General features: G+C 39.0%; 1 protein-coding gene across 3 annotated transcripts in view; it reads left to right on the forward strand.

Moving 5' to 3' along the window:
* Positions 1-11,408: 11,408 nt before the first annotated feature.
* The window catches only part of LOC132912363 (cadherin-89D), a 37,311-nt gene continuing 26,316 nt past the window's right edge, over positions 11,409-22,403 (forward strand). For 2 of the 3 annotated variants that reach the window (XM_060969759.1, XM_060969762.1), the window contains exons 1-3: positions 11,409-11,835; positions 15,804-15,921; positions 16,063-16,215. In XM_060969759.1, coding sequence (XP_060825742.1) covers positions 16,113-16,215 — 103 coding nt within the window. In that variant the 5' untranslated portion in view covers positions 11,409-11,835; positions 15,804-15,921; positions 16,063-16,112. The remainder of the gene's footprint in view (positions 11,836-15,803; positions 15,922-16,062; positions 16,216-22,403) is intronic. The other variant, XM_060969761.1, reaches the window with a different exon arrangement.

The raw sequence follows: 22,403 nt of genomic DNA on the forward strand, positions 1-22,403 counted from the left end.
AGTACAATAAAACAATGGATCCTACTCGTAATTAGTGACTCGCAAGTCGAACAACGGATAAGTGAAAAAACTCTCTCTTCGTTTGGCGCTTGACTCGCAAAACGGAAACGCGAAACAGTTTGGAACTTTTGCCAGAACGTTTCGTTTGGCTCGTATGGATCATATCCTGAATACTAAAGGAGCGTTGCACGTTTGTAGCGTAGTAAAAATCGTTGAATAAAACTGCTCGAGATATATTCGTGCGAATATTTTTTTAGAACAGTAATCGAGATTCGCCCGTTTTATCGCGATAGAAAAACGTAGTTTATAATACCTGTTTGGGTTTATAAACTGGAAATTAAAGATTCGAAGCAAGATGAACTAACGAGACTTTTTCATCCAACGTGCTATTAATTACGTTTTAAAGTATATTACGATCGATGCATCAGTCTGCAGAAAGCTTGAAAAATATGGTAAAATATTAATCGTTCCATATTTCTAAAATTTCTTTTTTCTATTTTCAAGTTAGCGTATACATGTACATGTATAAGATCATTCAACGATCGAAGAAAGATTTTTTTGATAAACTTCAATTTCTATAAAATCTTCTTCCAAGATCGTACGCTGTATAATTATATTCTAAAATATTAGTATACGTTGGTAGTATTTGTAAGAAACGTAATAAACGTCATTTTCAGGATAAAAGGTTTCAACAAGTGGGGGATGAGAACACGAGGGAATACGTTGATATTTAAAATGAATTAATTTAGGGTGTGACACACTTTCAGAAATCACCTTGCGCATAATGTTGTCTATGGTCTTAATTCCTGACGGAGTATGTCGTTTGCCGGCATTAAATTTTGGACTTGACCCACTTGTGCTTCGAGTCCTTCAATTTTATAGAACTTGAGGCACTCGTATCTATCATGTTTCTTTTGATAATGGCGCGACATTAAGCGTAAAATATTTTTATTATTGCATTAACGGTGTATCTTACCGCATTAAAAAACATGAATTTTTCTCTTCTAGTTACGAATTTCAAATTAATATCGATCAACAATTTTCTCGTTCCTTTCTCGTTTCTTTTATTTTTTATCGTGAGAATTTTGTATAGTTGAAAGAAGAAAAGAAAAAATTAAATATAACTTATTAACTCAGTATGTATATTTAACAACATTTATGTTTATAAATGTACAGTTATATTTATTTTTATTAAATTTGTTACGATCAATTTTAGATCGAAAGACTCTGTTTCGACCGTGTACGATCTTTCTTCGACCATGTCATACCTTCTACTACAGCAGGAAACAGTTGTCGTGCATTCGTATCACAATAATTTCGTTTTTACGTCCCTAGGAGCAGATTTCAATAGCGAGCATTCCGACATTGTAGCCATATTTGCGAGTATTTCATGCAATAAAACTCCGTAGAAAGAAAAGGGGAACAGTTTTCATGAACGAACAGATCCCAGGACCTACTTACTTTGAATTCTCTTGACCATTCCCGGCAACATTGATACGATTCCGTGTCATTCGGTCAAACCTCGAATATTCGAAGATTTCTCGGTCGACGATCCTCCTCTGTCATAGATCGACGCTCTGATCGTACACCATAAAGCCTATAAACGTTGATCGATACGGTTGATTTTATGGCGGTGAGACGGATATAGTTAACACGATTTATAAACTTTAGGCTGGTCGATCGAACCAACTTTCTCTAATATTCCGCGAAACTGCGTCTATCAACGACGATTAAACGGTCGTGTCAGCGAAATTATGAAACTAATAACGATCATGTAAAATTACGAAATTCGGTGATCCCCGACGAATGGATTAATACGATTTCTCGCCGGCTTGATCGATTCTGTTACATCGAGAACAACGAGACCACGACGAGAAGGCTGAGAAAACACGATAAGCGATCGAATCGATTGCAGAGTTTCCGTTTAAACGTTGCCCATTGAAATGTTGCAAGGAAGGTGTCTATAAGTCGGATCATAAATCGTTTCGGAAAATTGCCAGATTGCCGTGTTCTTTTATGAGTTTGAGCAAGAACTTGGTTATGAGTAAGACGGTTAATATGTAGCACGGTGGAAGATAATCGTGTGTAAGTTGGAGATTTTATGGTCAGTGGATTGGTTACTGTTATGTAGTTATTGGTTTTTATTTGAGAAGGGGTTGATGCGTTCGGTACGTTAGTCGATTGTGCTAGGTACGAAGAAAACTCGACGGACTTTAATCGTGGCGTGGAATTTGAGAAATTTCTTATGTTCTTTGTGCCGAAGAAGATAATTATGTGTTCTATTTCTTGCGAAATATTCAATGGCTTACATTAATTATTAAATGTTCAGATGCTTTGATCAATTTCTGGTACAGTGGTATTACTAAACTACGTAAATTAACGATAAATTAACGACCGAAAATAATACTATCGTCTTTTGACGAAGATAACAGATTATACATTTAAATTATTTTAATATATCACAATATTACAGTATTACAATAATCAAATATACCTGTTTATCGTCGGTTTCAGATATATCTTTACTTCGAATCAAACGCACGTGAACCGAATAATTAGTAAGTTAATTCGTCTAATTATTTCGCTTCTTTCGATATTCATTCCATAGAATCTCAGAAATTACTACGAGCCTTAACGTTTTTCCACAAATATTCCACAGATACGCGTTATTTCGGAATAAATTTATTTTTCGAGGTATCTGAATCGAACGTTCGATTCACGAATACGATCGCCAGATTCGTTTTACCAGGTACGGCACGAGACGCGACGCGATGTCCTGCTACGGCTGACAAAACAATGATTACCGGAGCGATGATCCGCTCGACGATCGTCGCTCGACCGTGCTACGTTTGCGCAACGCTCGAACGATCATCGACTGCTAGATCCCGAGAAGGTTCGATATCCGCTTCACGGTGTTTTCCAGACGAATATTCTTCTTTATTGGACGAATATGAACGTGATACAAACGCGAGCACGAGCACCGTACGATTTATTACTTGGACGGTGAGTGGTGTAGACAGCTTTGCGACAGGGACGGATGCCAACCAGGCGATGTTCAACAACGAGTAATTGCTCGACGGTTGCGTCTATTGGTTGATTTTCGTTTTCTAGCTCGTAAATTCACATCGAAGAATATTCCGATTGATTTAGAGACTTTGCGTGTGAGACTTTAATTTATTCGATGGAAAGAATGCAGCGTGATTTAGATGAAAGCGTACTTTTCAAAGCGATCATAATTATAAATTAACAGCGATTAGTAACTGTGCGAGCATGAGATACGTTACAATTGCATCGCTTCGACCGTGCGTAAATCCACGAGAGCGACAAAGGCTGTTCAATTTCGCGCGGCAATGTTAATTTTTCACCCCATCGTCTTCCGAATTATCCGTGGTTCGATCGTTCAGCAACGAAAATGTCGTCGATGCACGATGCTCTTTCGCGTGTCGACCTTGCCCTTCTTTGCGATTCCCAGCTCGACGAGGCTTCAGCTTGCACGATACAAAGTTCGTACACTCGTTCCGTGTTGGACGCCGTTATAATACGTGTAATGTCCACTTAGACGCGGCTACGTTGCTCGGAAAGTAAGACACAGCGGACGTAAAGGAGAAAAGTAAATTCGTAATTACCAAGAGTCGCCGCTTTAGTTCCGTTTTCGAGGGGGTAAACTGAGATGAATCTTGGATAATGCCGGATTAAAGTCTAAGGAGACGACAACGGAGAGGCACGATCAAGGAAAAGGCTCTTTCTACCTACGAGCCTAGCCGAGGGACTGTTCGTTCATAGGTCAAGGAGATGGAACTGTTCGAAGAAATAAATCGATCTGAAATTACGCTTTTTCTAATTGTTTCGTCATTGGAAATAGACAAGTAGATTTTACCGATATTACTCGATATAGTGCTTCGCAATGGTATCCGTTGTATCATATATTTATTTATTATTCTATTATCTACTTATTCGAGTTTCCAACGTCGACGAATAATTTATAAACATTCTTTGCCAGTCCATAAAATTTGCTTCTTTTATCACTTTAAAGTCAAAGGCCTCTTCCTGCACTTTCATTTCTTCGAATTTAAAACTGTACATTGCATTCGCTGTATTCTGTGTCAAGCGACGTCTCTCTAGTTGCTATGCAGGACGGAAGCCCGCGGAAACGCGAAAGAAACCAGAGGGCAAAGCACTTTCCTCAGCGGCGATTTAGCGGAGGTCGTGAGCGGTCTGCGTATCCGGTGAAGTCGGCCATCTGCTTTTTCCCTGGCGATGCGACGCTTCATGCACTTTAAAATCTATCGGAATCTGCGAAGAGAGCGACCGACCGCTAATTCCAGCAGGTTTTTCACTTTTCCACTCGAACACGGCCGGTTTCCAACGCTTATCATCCGAAAAGCGATTCGATGTACACACTTAGCGCGCTTCTTTCCCACATAAAACGGAATACTCTCCAATTGTTTGGACTTTTGTCCTCAATGAATACCATTTAGATTGACTTTTAATTCTTTAATTTAGAAATTAAACTCTGTATGTAATCAGAGTATTTATCTTCTCCTCGGATAACTACAATTCTCTCTATTTTTCAAACTTATAAATAACACGCGATGATAATCGTTAGACATAGCTATAAATCTAGCCTGTCAGGTTAATCTCCGATTAGTTGATCGCAGATTATCGGAATAACTTAAGACAAGTCTGGATTAAGTTGTTTAATTTGGATTTATATTCTATATGTGTATATCTATATTATATCGTACGCGGAGCAGCAAGATTTATCAAATCTTACGAAGAAATACGAATCGTATGAAGAAGGACCGTGGTTTATCTTTCAGGTGGATTTTTCCGCGAACGAAACATCGCTAGGGCGATATTTCCCCGGCGTTCGCAGCGCGTAGCTCGCGATTAACGCAATCCGCGTCGACCTTAATAAGCGATAATTCTCGACTGCACACGCTGGCGCGCGCGAGAACGAAAGTTACAGAACGCGCACGCGACACGGGGCGGAAGTTTCGCTGTAACCGATGTTATTACGCGCCTCTTCGCAATCTGAAGCGATTTATCGGTTAGCTGAGGCGAGTGCAACACGGACGACCGTACGGTTTTCTATGCCGATGTACCGTTAGGGTCTATTATTAACATTAAAGCTTCGCGGTCCGTGTCTTCGATACAATAGACTAGAAACGCTAAAATTCATCTGCTGGTTATTTGTGATACACGATGCTCCTACGAGTGTGCGAACCTGGACCGTAGAATGCGAGGGATGGTGATTCTTCGAGGATGGTAGTTCTTTAGGGACGCCTCTTCGGGCATATTCTATGGATATTCCTTGAGAATAGCAATTCTTCGAGGATGCTGACTCTTTGAGGATATTCACCGACGGTTGTGATTCTTCGAAGATATTCTCCGAGGAAGAACATCGTTCAATACGATGATACTTTCGGAGATGTTTTTCTCATTAAATAGAGAAACGAAGTTCGTCAGTAAGGCAAATTCCTGAACAGACGCTATTTTGCAAATCAATTTCAAACTCTCACTATCGTACGAGAAAGAAGAAAGAAACCAAACATGTTTCATTTATGTACATATGTATATGAAACCGAACAACTTTCAACGATGAAAATGTCGGTCGTTGCATTGGAACACACGAAGCGCGTGTCTTACGTACATAAAACAGCATGAAAAACTAAGAAAGAGAAATAGCGAAGGAAAAAGTGGTTCATAAGTATTCCCGTGGCGAAGATTCCATGGAAAGTGTATCGAAATCGATGTTTATTCTTTGGCTTTTCCCTTTTTATTCAGCGATCTAGTCGATACCGTGCCATCGATCTCGTGTCCTGCACCTTCCGTTTCTCGAATAAATTCGCCGACATATTCACAAAGACATCTTCCGTTCAACGTAGAACGGTACAAATACAAATTCGAAGCCAAATGACAAGTCATGTGCAGAGGGCTCAAGACTTCATTTCGTGACGCTTATAAGACTTAATGAAATAATTTTCCTTTGTAATTCCGTTGGAAGGAACGTCCGCGTGAACAGTAGCGATTTCCATGCTCGATCAAAATCGAAAAGGATCTCTTGATCGTGAGAGTAAACACGCTTCGCGCGTATCGAATGCAAAATAGTGGCCGAGTGCAAAATGTATGCTCATCTCGTAGAGGACGCACGGAGAATTTAATGGGCCGGAAAAAGTGACCGCAAAACGGGAAGTTATTCCGGCAGGGTGAGCTTGGGTAAAAGTAATTACCACCTTTGATGGTCCTTGGCTATAGATACGAACGCGCTATTGTTTCCATCGTTCGTGTCCTTTTTTGCAATTCGAAGAATCGTTATCGTTTACACGCGTAGCTTGACAAAAATGTCGAAATCAAGCGGAAGGATAGCAAGTTGTAAGTACGTAAAGCACGCGATTGCGCCACTTTGACAGCTTCCTAGAGGAAGGAATTAAAACTCTCGTAATAAAGTGGTTTATGTACTTAGGCGGGCTTAGAACGTTAAATTTTCGCCAAACTTTCTGCTTAGGGTCGGTACTTTTCTTTTAAATTAACGTGTTTTGTTTCGATTCGAGGCGTGGGATTCAGTTTCCTTTATCGACTCTTTCCTCAACGTCCATCGTGGCAGGTGCGTCGAGCCGTGGTCGTCGTCGGCAAGGGAATCTAATATCGAAAACTGAAACATGGACGCGAGGAACCGTAACGAGGATGTAAAAGATTCTTGACCTCCTTCCACCGTAGCAGTGTCGTACTTCACGCTTTACGTTTCCACGTAATAATCGGCAAACACGAAAGGACAGATGCTTTTAACGAGTTCCTGTGCATTTCTCCGCGAGTACCGCGCCTGTCTGCACGCGCTACGTCGACGAGGAATACACGGCTCGAGCAACCCCTTTGATAACGCGACACGGCTGATGCGGTCACAATGGAAATTTTCATTTCGAAACGGGCCGAAGAAGGAGGCGAACCACCAGGGATACGATGCGCCGATTGTTTTTCTTCAAGCTGCGGAACGTCGCCGAGGAAACAGGTTTCCGCGAGGGTGCCTTTGTGTTGGGTGGCCGGAGCGATGTTGTGTGGTACCTGGGATTGATTAAAATCATTCCGCAGTCGATATATAAAATATATTTGCATAGACGTGTTCGACTTGTATTCTATAAGGAGTCTGCTTTATTTTCTTGATACGAGTTCTTTGTAATCGTGTACAAGTTTCCTTGAACTTACCGCATCAAAGATATAACGTAATGATAAAATTCTCACGCGACTTGTCAAATACGTAAAAATATTTATCCCACGGAATTTACGTATCCTGCTCAATATGGTGCTTTAGCAATTATTGTTCAAACAATCCTACGACGTGCTACAAATTTATGCAATTACTGTACGTACAAACAAGTCGTTAGCAGTAGTCGATACATTACATAGTGATCTATTCAACCATGACTTACTCCTATCTGCCCTATATTTCTTAGCCGAAGCTACACTTTAATTACGATTATGAAATCGACAGTTGCCCATTTTTTGCTATATAATTTCTGCATCGTAATTAAAAGCGGTCAAGGTCCGATACATGGAATTGTCATTGCAAAAATTAGTATGTATTTCATCAAAGACGAAAGTCTAAGGAAAAGAATAGAAAGATAATATTCGTAACGTTTATCCTTGCAGCAATAATTTTGCAAGAATAATTTCTTAATGAATCTCAAGAATCTCGCTTTCTTTCCATAGTAACAAAAACAAACGTAGAAACTAAATCTTACGTTTATTACATAAAAACTTCCTGTCACAATTACGCGAGAAATTACACGAAGCTGCGTCATTAAGTAGAACAATGAAGCAAATGTTACAAATTCCAACGTACACAGTTCGTTTAACCCATTAACGCTCTTTCTCAGTGTTTTAATTCTCGTTCGAACTGTTTCCTTTCTATTCCCTTTTCTATTCAGCGTCGAACATTTTTTTCTGCGTATGTCCTTTTGCCATTCCGTTTGCTATTTGCAATATATTATTCGTATATGCGTATTTTCTTAGATAGACATGCGTCGTGTTAAAAACATTCGTTTATCGGTACGTCCCTACGGTTCCATTCTCTTTACGATTTCATCGCACGGAGGTCTTGAATAAAAAGGAAGACGCGCTTGTCTTTAGACAAGATGGCACCGATCGTAGCTATTCCTTCGCCGCGTGATGGCCCTTTATCGTTCGTAATAACGTTCATGGAGTCTTTCGGAATATTTGACGGGATACTTGATAAGCGTGCGGAATATAAGACGCTTCAAAGAAAGAGTATCATCGATCAGCCTTGAACCAAATTGATTTCGCTCGAGTTATTGACCAGCGTGCACTGATTAATTAAAATCTTTGCGAGTTTCTTGAGTCCTCTACGCACGAACGAAGCCTAAATTCGAAAATACAAAATTATAATGTTTTACCAATTTAAAGACGCTGTTAAATGTTAAAAAGAATAGCAGTTATTTAATATATCTAATGTACGAAAAATTGTTCGGAATACGATTAATTTTGTGAGGAATTTTTTACTCGAAGATTCGTTAAGAACGAATTACGATTGAAAAGTAAACGAGGACGCTATAAATCATTCGTTATCTCCAGGCGGAATATCTAATGCCGCGTAAATGTTAATGGTGAAACTGCTTTGCATCAATCGCGAAAGCTCGCTCCGCCGATGAATAAATTCCACGACAGTTCGATGAAACCCGTATTCAATTACGATTATTCGATCAGACTATGACATATTGTCCAATATTTTAAGAAACTTCCTGAATAATCTTTGTTCAAGCACCAAAGACATCATTAACGGGAAGATTAATTATACCGCTAATTAATTTCTTTGGAACGAACCTCTTGACTTTAACCTCTTAAATCTTCGGAAGAAGTTGTTAAAGAAGTAACAGTTTGAAATATTTCCTTTCTCGTATAAGAGGAATGTTCGAAATATGTTTTCAAGTAATCGAAACGCTGGAGAAATGCGCATAGTGTACTCGAATAAATCAAAACGAAGTCGGCTCGAAGGAGACGCGCGTGCTTCGTGAAAACAATAAATTTTAAATACGAAATCGTTCCCACGTATTTACTCTATGGTAAAGATGAATGAACTTGAAATTTCGATTTACCGCAGGATTTATGGAATGCGTTAAAGATCTTCCACGATACCATCTTAATTCGAAAATTAACAAAATTACAACAGATTATCGAAAGAAGCGTAATTTCTTACATTATCGCGGGAAACAATGTCTTTTCACATTTTTCAGAGAACGATCAAGCAGCTATCATATAACTATCGGATTAAACTTTCGATCTTCCAACTAAAAAAATAGCTCATCAGTGTCTCAAATCGGCATAAAACGGCCGAGTATCGTGAAATTGAGAGAACAAAGGTACGAAGAAATCGATCTTACGCTATTGCTTAACGATAATCAGCGCTTTCGACGCTAATTTGATAGGGTAACACCTGTTTTTCTTCAATGTTGCGGTCAATAAGTTGTTTTTACGTCGATTGTGGAAACACACATTTTCTCTTTGTTAACGTGGCTTTATTGCTTGCCACAAAAACAATCGCGCCTTGCTGTTCTCCGCTTATTTGCATGATTCTGTTCGTGGTACGTTCACTTTTCCTCGCTTAATTTGACCAATTACCTTGGAAGGTTCTTGCTTACCGACCAACCGATGTATAGATTGCAATCCCAACTATCGTTCTGTCTCAAATTCTTCCGGATCGACGCAATTCGCCTAACTATATTTATCGAAAATCGATACAGTAATCACGCGGTTCGTATTAACAGGATACATTCACCAAAAGTGGTACAAACTGAAAAGAGCTACATACGATGACGAACGAAAGTGTGGTAAGTCTGTAAAATATAAAGATCAAGATTAGATGTAAGATTTCGATCAGCGTTAAAAAAGTATTTAATTCAATGAAATCTTTTCTATAGAAAGTATTCGCTATTGAAAGTGTAAAAAGATCTTTTTATCCCAACAATATGTTAAACGAATCGAATCGAGCAAGCTAAGTATCGACGCGTTGAAACGCGATTCAGAGTTCTGGTGTTTCGTCGGTATTGCGTTTAGTTCCATCGAGAAGCCAAACTCCGCACGAATCCTAATTGCATCAATGCGCGTTGATGCATCCTGCGAGTTTTAATAACGTTAGCTGGAATACCGTGGAGACGTCGGAACAGATTTCGACAAGGATCTGCCGTGAACCGAGGGTAGTATCAACCGTAACAACCTTGGCCCTGAAAGTCTGAGAAATCTTATTCGTTGCATAGGATTATAGCGCGGGCTTGAAATTTTCCATCGTTGTGTGCCTGCACGCGTGTCCTTGCGACAGTTAGAGAATATTTTTGATTGTCAACGATAGAAATCTCGATTGAAACGAACGTACGTACTTACTTTCAGCGAAGAAAAGTAAAGAATGGAAAATTCTGAGAGCAAAGCTTGAAACGAACGTGTGTGGCATAGCAAATAGAAAGGAAAGCGACCTTTACAGGAAGCACGAGGTTTACTAACATAATTTTTGTTGCACGATCTCTGCAATTGCGAGCAATTTTTTACGAAATCTCACGAGTTTCAAACGTTTTAAGCATTTAACTTCCAGAAACTGAATATTAAAGAGATGCAGGAACAACGTTTTACGAGGAACGGTGTGATCGTTATCACGATTAGACGTAATGAACGCTATTACACAAAAACTTTCTTGAAACAGGCCTTTCAACCGTAGATGAATGAAAGGAGTCAAATAACGTTACAATTTCACTTGAAAGTTGATAACCAATAAGGAACTGCGTCTTATCGTACATTATGGCTTCCGCCTTTTGTCTAAATGTACGAATAAGTGGAGTACTTCTTGTTAAATGTATTTTAGTAAAACGTATAATATACGCGATCGATATCGATAATCGCTTTCAACCATTTTGCTTTCAAAATTGCCTATTGTTGGTATCTGTAAAACGATCCTTCAACGCTAGCGTTGGCTACAGTTAACATAAACGAATAATATATCATACAAGTTTATAAAATTATCATTTATCGTTAGCACCAATGATACCTATCGTTTTCATCTCTGTCATAGAGTGTCTTTCGATCCTCGTTCTACTTCCAAACTTTTTGACTGTCAGTACGTTTCTGTCACTCTGTATTCGTCCATCGCTGGAAAACTTGGACCATTTCTCATTTTTGCGATCACGTTTCATTTCAACCCAAGAGCCAGGATGAATCTTATCAAAGACGAGTAACGGAGCACAGGTGAGGCATTTGCTTGTCAGCGTAGCGCAGGATGGTCGCTGCGATGGTCAGTGGCCGCTGAAAGCGAAAGGACGAGCGCGGTTCGCGCGTAAAAGAGGGGTAAATGTTGGATATACGAACGGCGGTGTACGCGCGCGAACCACTTGCCCGTTCCTTGGCCGGGACAACGTGGACGAAGTCGGTAGCGCGAGCGAACAGGACACGAGCGTTCCGACTAGTCGCGCGTATCCGACTCGTAGGCAAAGTCGAAAGTATTACTCGTGGGGAACCTCGTGGACCGAAAGTGGTGGACGCACGGCCGCCGTCCGACCGCGGCCAATGCCAGTCACCAGTGAAACGTGAAACGCGAAACTGGGCGAAAGTTTTGTCCTGATCGCTGGTCGAGGAGGGAGACCACGATTTGTCGCGAATTCGTACCGATTCTTTATTAGAGCTCGTCCACACCATCCGGACAGCTCATTCGGGTAACGAGTGTCGCGTGCTGTCCTCGCACCTGTTGTGTTCGCGTACCTTGTTCGGTTACAACAACTCTGTTATTTGTTTAGAGTACTTTGATCGTGGAAGAGGAAGTGCAGTCGTGGTCGAAGGAAGGTTGGTATACCAGACAACTGATGGGATTGTTTGGTAGTGTCGGGTATCGTTGAAGCAAGATACGAGCAATGAGTGATAAGTTCGATGGCACGTTGAACGGTTGTGGACGCAGTTCGTACGGTCAGGTTGATCTTCTCGCATAATTCTGAACGAGCTTTAAGACGCTAGTTTTCGGTCGACTTACTCGGTTTAAGATGCAGAATACGCTTAGTATCCGAAGAATCGTTTTGTCTCTTCCAGTAACGTTATGTTTGATTAAACGATATCGCGCGATTACATAGTTAGGCGATCTAACGTCGGTAACTATAAATGCAACAGGACTTAAGGCTGCGTATGAGATTTTCAAATACGAATATTCCGGAAATATGAATCGGGATAGTAGAAGATCGAATGGAAAAAGTTTCAGAACTTCTGCTTTTATATTTTTACCAGGTGAAACCTAATTAGTCGAACAAAATTGTGTTATTTCTCGCTCAAGGTATTTCTTCGAAATTAAAATCCTATGAAAAAGAGCTCGATCTTCGTTCAATTTCGATAAATTCTTCTACGCTTTAATAAATAGAAACGGATTGGAAAACGATGTCAGGGAAAATAAACCACTGTTGTTTTCATACATTTTCTACGCGGTCGTAGCGAGTAAAAAGTTTCGAGTGATTCATTGGAGGAGAACTTCATTTGAGTAATTGCTCGGGAATTTACTCGTACCAACTCTAACGTAAATATATGTAATTCGGATAACGAATTAGAGAATAAGCGGGGCGAATAGAATCACGGAAGCGACGAAAGTCGATTTTTATAGCATTTCAAATACGTAGTACGTAGTTGACAGTATATATTTAATAGATCGATGTTCCTGAACTCGTGGATGCATTTACATCTCTGAAAAGGCTAAAGATCCACGTTGCAAAATCTCAATCGCTAATGGATAAATTTTTCAGACGAAACGACCACCATCCTAACCTAAATACCTTCGTACCTCAATAGGCGATTTATTTCCGATAAGATCGCAGAGTAGAACGCGGTCCGGTTCTGGATGATAACGCTCAAGGTGCGTGCTTGCGCCATTAAGACAGATACCGTTCACTCGCGCAACACGAAACACGTAATTGAGCGAAAGTTTTGCCGCTCGGTTGTGGGGTACGCGGACCGGAAGTATCATTACGCCGTTTACGAGTTTCTTATTAAGCGCTTCTTTGTCTGCGACGTGGTTTTCTTCGGATCGTCGAGTTACTGCGGCGCGTCGGGTCACAGGGAACCACGGATCATTTGCACGTTGCTCGACCAAGTTCGAGGCTGTTGTCGAAATGACGGAAGTTTGCGACTGATTGAGATTGGTCGCTTTTATGTATCAGCGAGGATTTTTCAGCCATGCGACGTTAAGTAGAAAGATTTGGAGCTTTTGATCTTCCAGTGATAAACCGAAACATTATAATTACGGACACGTTAATTTCTTAAATCGTTGTTGATCTCGTACGAAATGTTATAATTAATTCTCTGTACACTACCGGAGAAACCATTAAAAGGACAGAGTCCGAATACCACTCGTACAATTATTTATATATATTATTTAGTATATTTAAAATATTCGAAAAGGTCGGTGCAAGATAAACGTCTCCGGGATCACGTTAAAACTTTTATCGTTTTTATCCGGAACAAACAGCGATGGCAGGGATAATAATGCCGAGAATTCGGTTAAAACGGTGCATCCGATTGCCCGGCCACCTCCGCTAAGATCCCTCTAATCGGATCGTCCTTCTACGAGAAAACGGTGCGCTGCGTCCTTGCACTTGGAACGCCTGGAAATTTATACAGCTTTCATCCGTTCGCTACTTTAAAGTAGGTTCACTGTTTCACTTGTGCTCGAGTTTAACTCTCGGCTCGTGCTTCCGTTCCTCTCCAGCACTGTCTTAGCGTTTCGCTCTTCCACGAGTTCTTCCAGACCTACGCTTCATCAAGGTCGAACTTCGTGATCCGTGAGTGTATACGCATTTGCATAGCTGTGCAGTTAGTTTGTGCATCGGTAAGGCAACACGCAGGCTGTTTATGGGTATACCGTTTCTTTCTTCGGCATAGACGTAGTATGTTGATTCCGTTAGCGAGTCGGTCAGGAAAGTAGGAAAATATAGCGACGCTACAATTTTCTTTTTCGTAGCAAAAGGCGCGAGAAATTTTCTTTTTTTTCGAAAAATAGAAATTACTTGCAATCGATATTTATTTACGACGAATAATCTCATGGAAATAAATTATTTCCTTCTTTAAAAGTCCTCTCTAATCACGTACGTAGTCGATAAAATTGAAAATTTACGAAGAGTAGAGTTGTCAGTTTGGGATCTGAGAAACTCGTGAAACTCGACAGAGTTGTTTTAGTTATGGAGGGAATATGACGTTTATCACATTACGTATATAATAATTATTTAAGTAATACGTGATTTTAGATCTCATATGAATAATTTATCCAAGAGAAACTTTATTTTAGTTACTTTATCGTGGAAGGAAGTAGTTAAGTACACAGTAATATATCGTTTAGTGATTCTCAAATTGTTGGTTTGTACAAACGACAGACGTTATAATTATAAGAGCGTTTCCTAATATCGAAGTAACAAGTTTAATTATTGCGATTACTCGTTGTAGGAAATACACTTTCAGATTCTTTCCTTCGTACACGAAATTATGACAGTGGTATAATTCTCTCTATATGAATACAATACACGCACGCATGTTGTTATGTAAATATTTTATAAATCATTCTCTTAATTATTTTAGCAAAAGAAAAGAAGCTTACCGTTTGCACGAGGTAAAATAGTAAAATTGAACTGTCGGATTACAGTCTGATAAAAGGAACGATGAAAAAAGAAATCAGATTTCTTTTTCAAAGCGGTAGCGATCGTCGCGAACTACTCTATTCATCCTAAGATCCCCCGGAGTACGTCGAGTTGATTGACAGCCTCGATTCGCGTAATGCCAATTTGTTCGAGTTACGGTCACTAACATCGTCGAAAGTGAAATCGTGGCGTGCAAAAACGCCGACACAGATCTTCGTGATAATTTGTCGTCGACTTCTTAACATTCTTCCTATGTCATTGTCATTGTAACCTTACCAGTCGAAATGCGTCCGTCTGATTTATTTAACACATTATGATATATAAATTCAAATTTGTATTTTTAAGCGTTCAAACGTTCTAATTGAATCATTTACCGATTCGTTCGTTGCTAGAAGCATTTTCTTCTTTGCATACAATGCAATTTACTAGAATAGTAATCGTTGGAAACCTGCCGAACGAGCTCGGTAATTAATATTTTTCGGATTAACTGTGTTCAACTATGATTTAACTTTGCAAGTAACCATAAATGATGTATCGTAGGTACGTGGGAGAAAGGTTTCGATATTCGAATTCTTCCTCAACCAAACAATCGCATCTTCTTCCCAATCGATTGAAATCCAAACGAATCTTGCACCAGTGTCATCCTCCCGTTACGTCAATTTGTCATCATTCTCGATTTCATTCTCGCTCGTCCCGTCGAATTTTCCCCGACATCGTGCGTTTCACAACGTAGTCCGTGTCCAATTTACACAATTTCACCGCGGGAACAATTACACGGTCCTACCGCGCGAATGTATTACGCCGGTGCTTTCTCTTTAACTTGAACTTAATTGTACGGTGAACACCGAGAACCTGGTCGCTTCCCTCTCGACGTTGGTACGCTCCTAGTCTAGGTTACATCGTTTTCTATCTATCTGACCGGCATAGTCCATCCAACGATATCTCGCCACGTGTCTCTAAAACTTTGCCCGTTCGCGCATTCCTAACATTCGCCCCATCCACACATCTCTATAGCACTCGAAACGCAGTCATTCGCAACGCATAACCGCCCAAAATGCACAGCAATATATAAGCGATATATAAAAGATAAGTGCCATGACACTGATCAATCGCTTTTCCTTATTTCCTCGCTGCGTCGTTGAAAAGGCTACATCTTTCGTTATAAATGCGAAGAAGACTCCCTTCCACCAGCGATCGCAAGCCTAATTGCTCTACGGAACGTCCGATTCCCCCGGTCGCAACAAAAGACGCCAAGATAATTCAGGTGCAGCCGTCTTTTCCAAGCGAGCCATCGCGATCGTGTACATCGAGCGAACGTTGCATCTTTAGTGCGATCGGCGAAGATGCAGCGTCACAGAGCTCGACAGTGTGTGCCAGGTGACGAATCATCGTGAATAATTTGCAGACATGCACGAGGGTAAGCTGTGACCAAGCCGAAGAAGAAGAGGACCAAAGATGACGCGATCAGGGGAGAAGCTTCCTTCGATTTCGCCGGTACTTCGCTGGTTTACCTTGGCGACGTTCCTGGTGGCCGTCGGCCGTCTTCATCTTGCGACAGGTATGTTAAACGATATTTCATGGCTGCGTGAGTTTTAGAACGACGGTTCTCAAACAGTATGTTGTGTCACGCTACAATGTTGAGAATTATAGTAGTGTAAGATTGTAATTCAAAGTGTTAAAAGGATTTAATGGACTAATATTTAGCAAAATCAAACTTTCTCGAAATTAGCCACAAGTATCCTATTAAACCAGATATAAGATTACAATAGTCATTTGTGCTTGAGATGTTCCGAAACTCGAGAATATCGGTGCGACGATAAGAGAGCGTAAAATCGCCAAATAAAAGTCATATTGTTTTCGGCACACGATATTTAATTCAACAGATTCGCCGCACCATTCTGATCGATATAATTTAGTTCTCGGGGATGGGATTTTATCGGTGCTCTTGAACGCTGTACGACCAAGTTTCTGCAGAAATCTACGTGCAAGCTTTTATCACGCAATATTCTGTCACTGCGGATAACAAACAACCCCGTTATTTCTCTCGAATGTAATATTATTTCTACAATATATTATAGCATCGATGGACGCCAATGTTGCTCTTTAATACGATTTAACTGGTCGATGATATTTCATATTATTGAATTATCGTGCACTTTTAAGAAATATTCGTTTTTAAATAAATATCTATTACTAATGAAAATTTAACGTGTCGTTACCGTTTAAATAATTGTCTGAAGATTTATAAAATGAAGCTGAATACAAAATTTGCTAGTAGAGGAATAAGTTTATAGCAAGATCGCACGTTTCTTTTTAACATATCGAACTTTTTATCGTGCAAAGCAGTTTCGAATAATATGAAATAACCAAATCTTTTTACGCTTTGAACTTGACCTTTGAGAGGCGCTGAAATTTAAACCAAAACGAAGCAGAGTCGATCAAACATATCGCAACTTTTCATTCATCCGAGACTCTCTCCAACCAACCGAGTTATTACAGCGGAAAGAACACTTCGTAACTTGGCAACCGTTCTTGCTCTCCAATAAAGAAAACGAAAGATAACAACTGTTCGTAACGTCGATTCCTTGTTCACGCACAACACGAGGAGGAAGAGAGAGAGAGAGGGAGAAAGAGAGAGAAAGAGAAAATAATAAGAATATTCTGTGCGGTGTATGATTCTTTTCACGCGTAAAGTGCAAGGCGAATGCACCTAGATAAATCTATTCCTGACCTACTATCGCCCGCGACACTTTGAGAAACGCTGTTCCTTCGCTAAAATGGATCGTTGATTCTCATCGTTACCATTTCAGATCGTGAGATCGAGGTCTCGTTCGTATTGAAACTGCAATTTGATGCTCGTTAATGAACCTTCGCCTATGCTTTGGTCGTGTGCAAATGAATTAATTAAATCGGTGCTTGGTTGGGTTTGGCATATTAGCCTAGTCGCTCTTGGAATCGAAAATGAAAAATACGGAAGAAAAGTGAATCGTTGGGTATTTAGCTAGTTGCCAGATATCGTTGCCATTTTTCGCAGTCTATTCCAATTACTCGTTTCGATTATTTAGGTAAATTACACTAGAGATTAATTTTCTGGGATTTCACTTTTTTTTTGTTTTGCAACGTTATTATATGTTCTCTCTGTAATTTTTTTTTAATAACGTGTCCTTTTCAATGTCATTCTGTTTCAAGTTTTGGTTCGGTGAGACGTATTTTTGTTTGATATATTATTCCCTCCTGCGCTCTATAGAAATAATCTCTTTGACAGCTCTCCAAAAGTAAAAGTTTCCTACTTTCTTAGTGTTCGTGTGTTCATGCTCTTCACCTCGGTGCTTTTAATTATTTTCACGGCGTATTCATGTATTCGTACATACATACGAATGCTGAGGTCATGCCTACTCATATATACAGTGTCGGAAAAAATTCAAGGTTTTATAGAGATGTTTACAAGATATTTGTAAGAGCGCGGGAACGAGAAATATTTTGACAAAAATCCTTTTTCCCAATAACGCGACAAATAAAATTGTACTTTTTTGTATCACGAATTTACACGCCGATTTAACGAAAAGTATTGTACGAATTTATATCAATAAATTTCCAAATCAGAATTACATCGGGTCATGACTTGTCTATGAGAAAACTTAAAGATTTTATGGTATTCAAGATCTACAGATTAATAGCATAATAAGATAATAATTAAGATAAAATTTTAACGTTTCAGGATTAAGTTGGAACAAGCATAAAATAACCAGATAAAAGTTACATCGATCGATCGATTCTTCTTTTAAAAACATTTACGCCGAGAAAATTATCCGCAAATCCTCTTAGACGTCGTATTTTAAATGTAGATGATATTTGGAAAGGGTCGATATCGCGAGCCGCGCATTCTCTTCTCTCGAGACTCTCGAGGCGGTCCGTATTCTCGTTCTGTCGTGCGAAAATCTATATTATTTCGCGAGAATCTGCGAAATAATGTATCGAGGCCGCAGCGGATCTTCAGTCGCGAGCGTAACGAGTGTTTAGTTCCGCCTTCGGCTCCGGAATTTCGAGGTGTCCTTTTTCATCCTCGGATTAACGGGGACATTCTCGAAGGGAAGGAGACGAGAAGGGCTGGAATTCAACTGACAATATACTGTTGCATAAACCGACGGAGCTACTTAAATATACGTACACTGGCTCAACTTTGAGATCAGCTTTCGGAAAATTCGAGACGGACCGTTTTCTCGTTGTGACTTTAAGTTTTATACTGCGTCCATTTACGAACAAAATTTTCGAGAATGTTTGACTATCCTAATGATTTTTGTAAATGGAGCAACTACAGTTCTGCAATGTGTGTGTGTGTACCTAAATATGTATGCATATCACGCGTATATAAATTTTCGTAATCAAAGAGATATGGCGAGGATACAGGAACGCTGATTGAATAAAAATCTGAAAATATCTATCCATTGGATTTTAGTGCCTGGCAGTGTAGTTCAAGGAGATACAAAATCGATTCTAGACACTTGGATAACGTCTCTCGTTAGTCGATTGCTAGGTCAAATATTCTGAAATACTATGTACCGCGTATTACGCTAGTTTACTACTGTAACCCTTCCACAAGGGAATAATTCTACATTTTCATTTTCTTAATTTCTATCAACTTTTTGATCCTTTCTAATCGTTACTCGTCGAATAAGAAATTGTCAAATTCTATGATTTTTTAATTGACATACGTAGGTATATTATAAGCAGGTATATTAAACTTTGTAGTTTTGTCAAAACAGTAGCTTTTAAATTACAATAACACGGTTCTATGCAACCAGCTTTATCAGTCCAACGGAAAGTATTACAGCGTGGGCGGAACCCTACAGTTTACATCCATGCATTTTCTTCAATGGCTGTTTTATACAGCGCTTAAAGCAATTAGGCAAAATACATTTTTAGTTAAAACAAGCGGATGAAACTTTGCGATAACTTTTTCCATAGAAGCGCATCAGTGTATTAAGAAACTTTCTCGTCAAATGTTTCGTTTAATGGCTAGGTTTTATTGTTAATATAAAACATCGAATCGTTAAAATAAACTTGACTATGATTAAAAGGGTCGTTATCTAGTATTTGGTCTTCTAGTATATATAGTATCTGGTATTTAACTCGATCATTAATTTTCGAAGTAATTACATTTTCTTCGTCGTTCCTTGACCTCCTCAAACTATGCATTTGCTATGACAGATTATAAAACGACGGGTTACACGCATCGCGAAGATCGAGGTATTACTTAACACACTTTTCATTTTATAGAAAGGTACGAATGACGAAGTGAAATATGATTTCTCAGTACCCGTTGTATACAACGGATGAAGGAAAATTAATAATAATACACACCTGAAATATTACTTTCGATTCAATCGTACTTCAAGAAGCCAGAAGAACAAGTTTTAAATCGATAATTTTACAAAAATAACTACCCGATATATTTCACCGAAATAGATACGAAACAGATATTCCTTCCTTTAAATAATCATACGATAATCGACTTTAAATATTTATTCGTTATTTACTTTTACACGGACTTTCCTTCCCGAGTTTGGACGAATTTCTGATTTCACGTTACATCACTGTCTTCGATTCTCATTTCATTTTTAAAATCTTCGTTTCGTTTCAAATACAACAATCCATAAAGAGATTTTGAATACGTATTTCGCAAAAATAAATATATTTCATTTTTCCAAACAATCAAACGCCGATCACTAAAAATCTTTAAAAATCCACAAAGAAGATTCTCGACCTAATCTTCTTCCCAGCGAGCCAAACGAGATCAATTTATTCTGGAAACAAGCAAACGTAATCCGCCAACACACATTTTCCAGTATATTATTTTATGGTCCGAGCTTTCGTATAGAACGATAATAGAGATGGCGAATTTTTAAGCATAGCAGAGCTTAGCTCGGGCAAGAGCACCCTAAAACATAACGACGACGACGACGAAGAACTTGTGGGACATATGGACGGTGATGTATGAGCAATGAGCATGTCCAGCGATATTCGCTGGTGTCCGCGACGTCGAAGCGATGGAAGTGCGGAAACGTGCAAAAAGCTGGCCGACCTTGTCCCACTTCCTGGGAAGCTTTAGGGAACGAGCTTACTTGTGTAAATGCTACACAACATATGCACCAGCCGCGGCCGGTAGCGCACAACCGAGTCGTTTCGTTATGTAATCGTTTCGTTATGTGTACCGGCCGTTTCAGAATTGTCGCCGCTTGTAGTTGAAGTGTTTCGATGTTGCCACTGGTAAGGGACAATCTGTTCCCCGTTACGTGCAACTTAATTGACGCTGGAGACACCATTTTGGATTTTAATTCTCATACACAGATTCTCCTATTTTGCAGATGTTTTAAAAGGAGGTGTCTTTTTAGATCTTTTAATGGATTTTGGTTTACTTTACAAAACGTCGAATGAAATTTTTGAAACGGTAAATTGTATATGAAATATCTGTTTGAATACCTCGGATTCTTTAGTCTTATCAAAAAGTATATAATAATAAAATCAATTAACAGGTCCCGATCACGCTAATAATCCAGGTGGTTCGAATAAAATTTTAATAGCTTTGGAAATAAAAGTCGTTCTAATTTTCAGTCTGGATCTCAATTAAGTATAAAAGTAGATATGCTAATTGGGAAAATCTGTGAAAGCGTTTGGAAAGATCTTGCTAAAGCCGAGCCTATAGACAGGTCTTCGGACGAAAATTCTATTTTACGAAGAACTGACATTTCCATGGTACAGTCGTGATTTAAAGTTCATTCTTATAGAGAATTGGAGCAACGTTTCTTTTAATGGGGACACATCTATCTATAGAAAATCTGAAGTCTGAGTATCATTATATAAATATAATGGTGGAAATAATAATGACGCTGATAATGAAAAAATAGTGACTCTGTAAGTCATTAATTTTATATCAACAAATTGGAATATATTTAATCTTTTACCCTATTTACTTTTCTACGAACTTACCAAGAAGATAATTCTAGATAATAATTGTATTATTAGCCTGGACATTTTCTCAGGTATGAAGACAATATAAATTTAGCTGGCATAAATAAATATTTGAAAACGATACGTCAACTATTTATCTCGATCTATGTTGAAGCAAAATTGGGATATGCGAATCGAGGTTACCGAGAAAGGAAATTTATGCGAAATTTTAACTATTCGATCTTGTGATTAATTGAACAGTTTCCTAAAAATGCAATCGAATTTTCAAACTTCAACATGCTTCCAATAATGCAGAATTCAGATATACCTAACTACATGTGTATGTCATACATACATACTTTTGCACATACTTTTTGCTATGAATTTTACAGCATTTACATCAACACACAAATATCGTAAAATGTTTTTGCTACTTTAACACAGTTTATTGCATCAAGTCGATTTAAAATGCCCGGATTTTTATAACGAGTGTTATAATACTTAAGTACGCGATTAATGATCAATTAAAAAAACGAATGATTTAATCTTACAAGTTTATTTACCACAAAGAAATAACATAATTAATGAAATATAATTAATAATTCCAAGGTAGACGTTAAAAAGTAATGTTGGTAACATTGCTCCTTTTCTTTTTGCAGTTGACAAATATAACTTTCGAGTAGTTCGTTTAAGTACGTACGTAATTTCAGATCTCTCGATAGTAGTAATATCGTAACGCTTTTCTGTCTTGCTAAAAGTACTCAAAGTTACATCTAAACGTTTGAATCACTCTATACA

The sequence above is a fragment of the Bombus pascuorum genome, chromosome 11 (genome assembly GCF_905332965.1).
Source record: "Bombus pascuorum chromosome 11, iyBomPasc1.1, whole genome shotgun sequence".
Lineage (NCBI taxonomy): Eukaryota > Metazoa > Arthropoda > Insecta > Hymenoptera > Apidae > Bombus > Bombus pascuorum.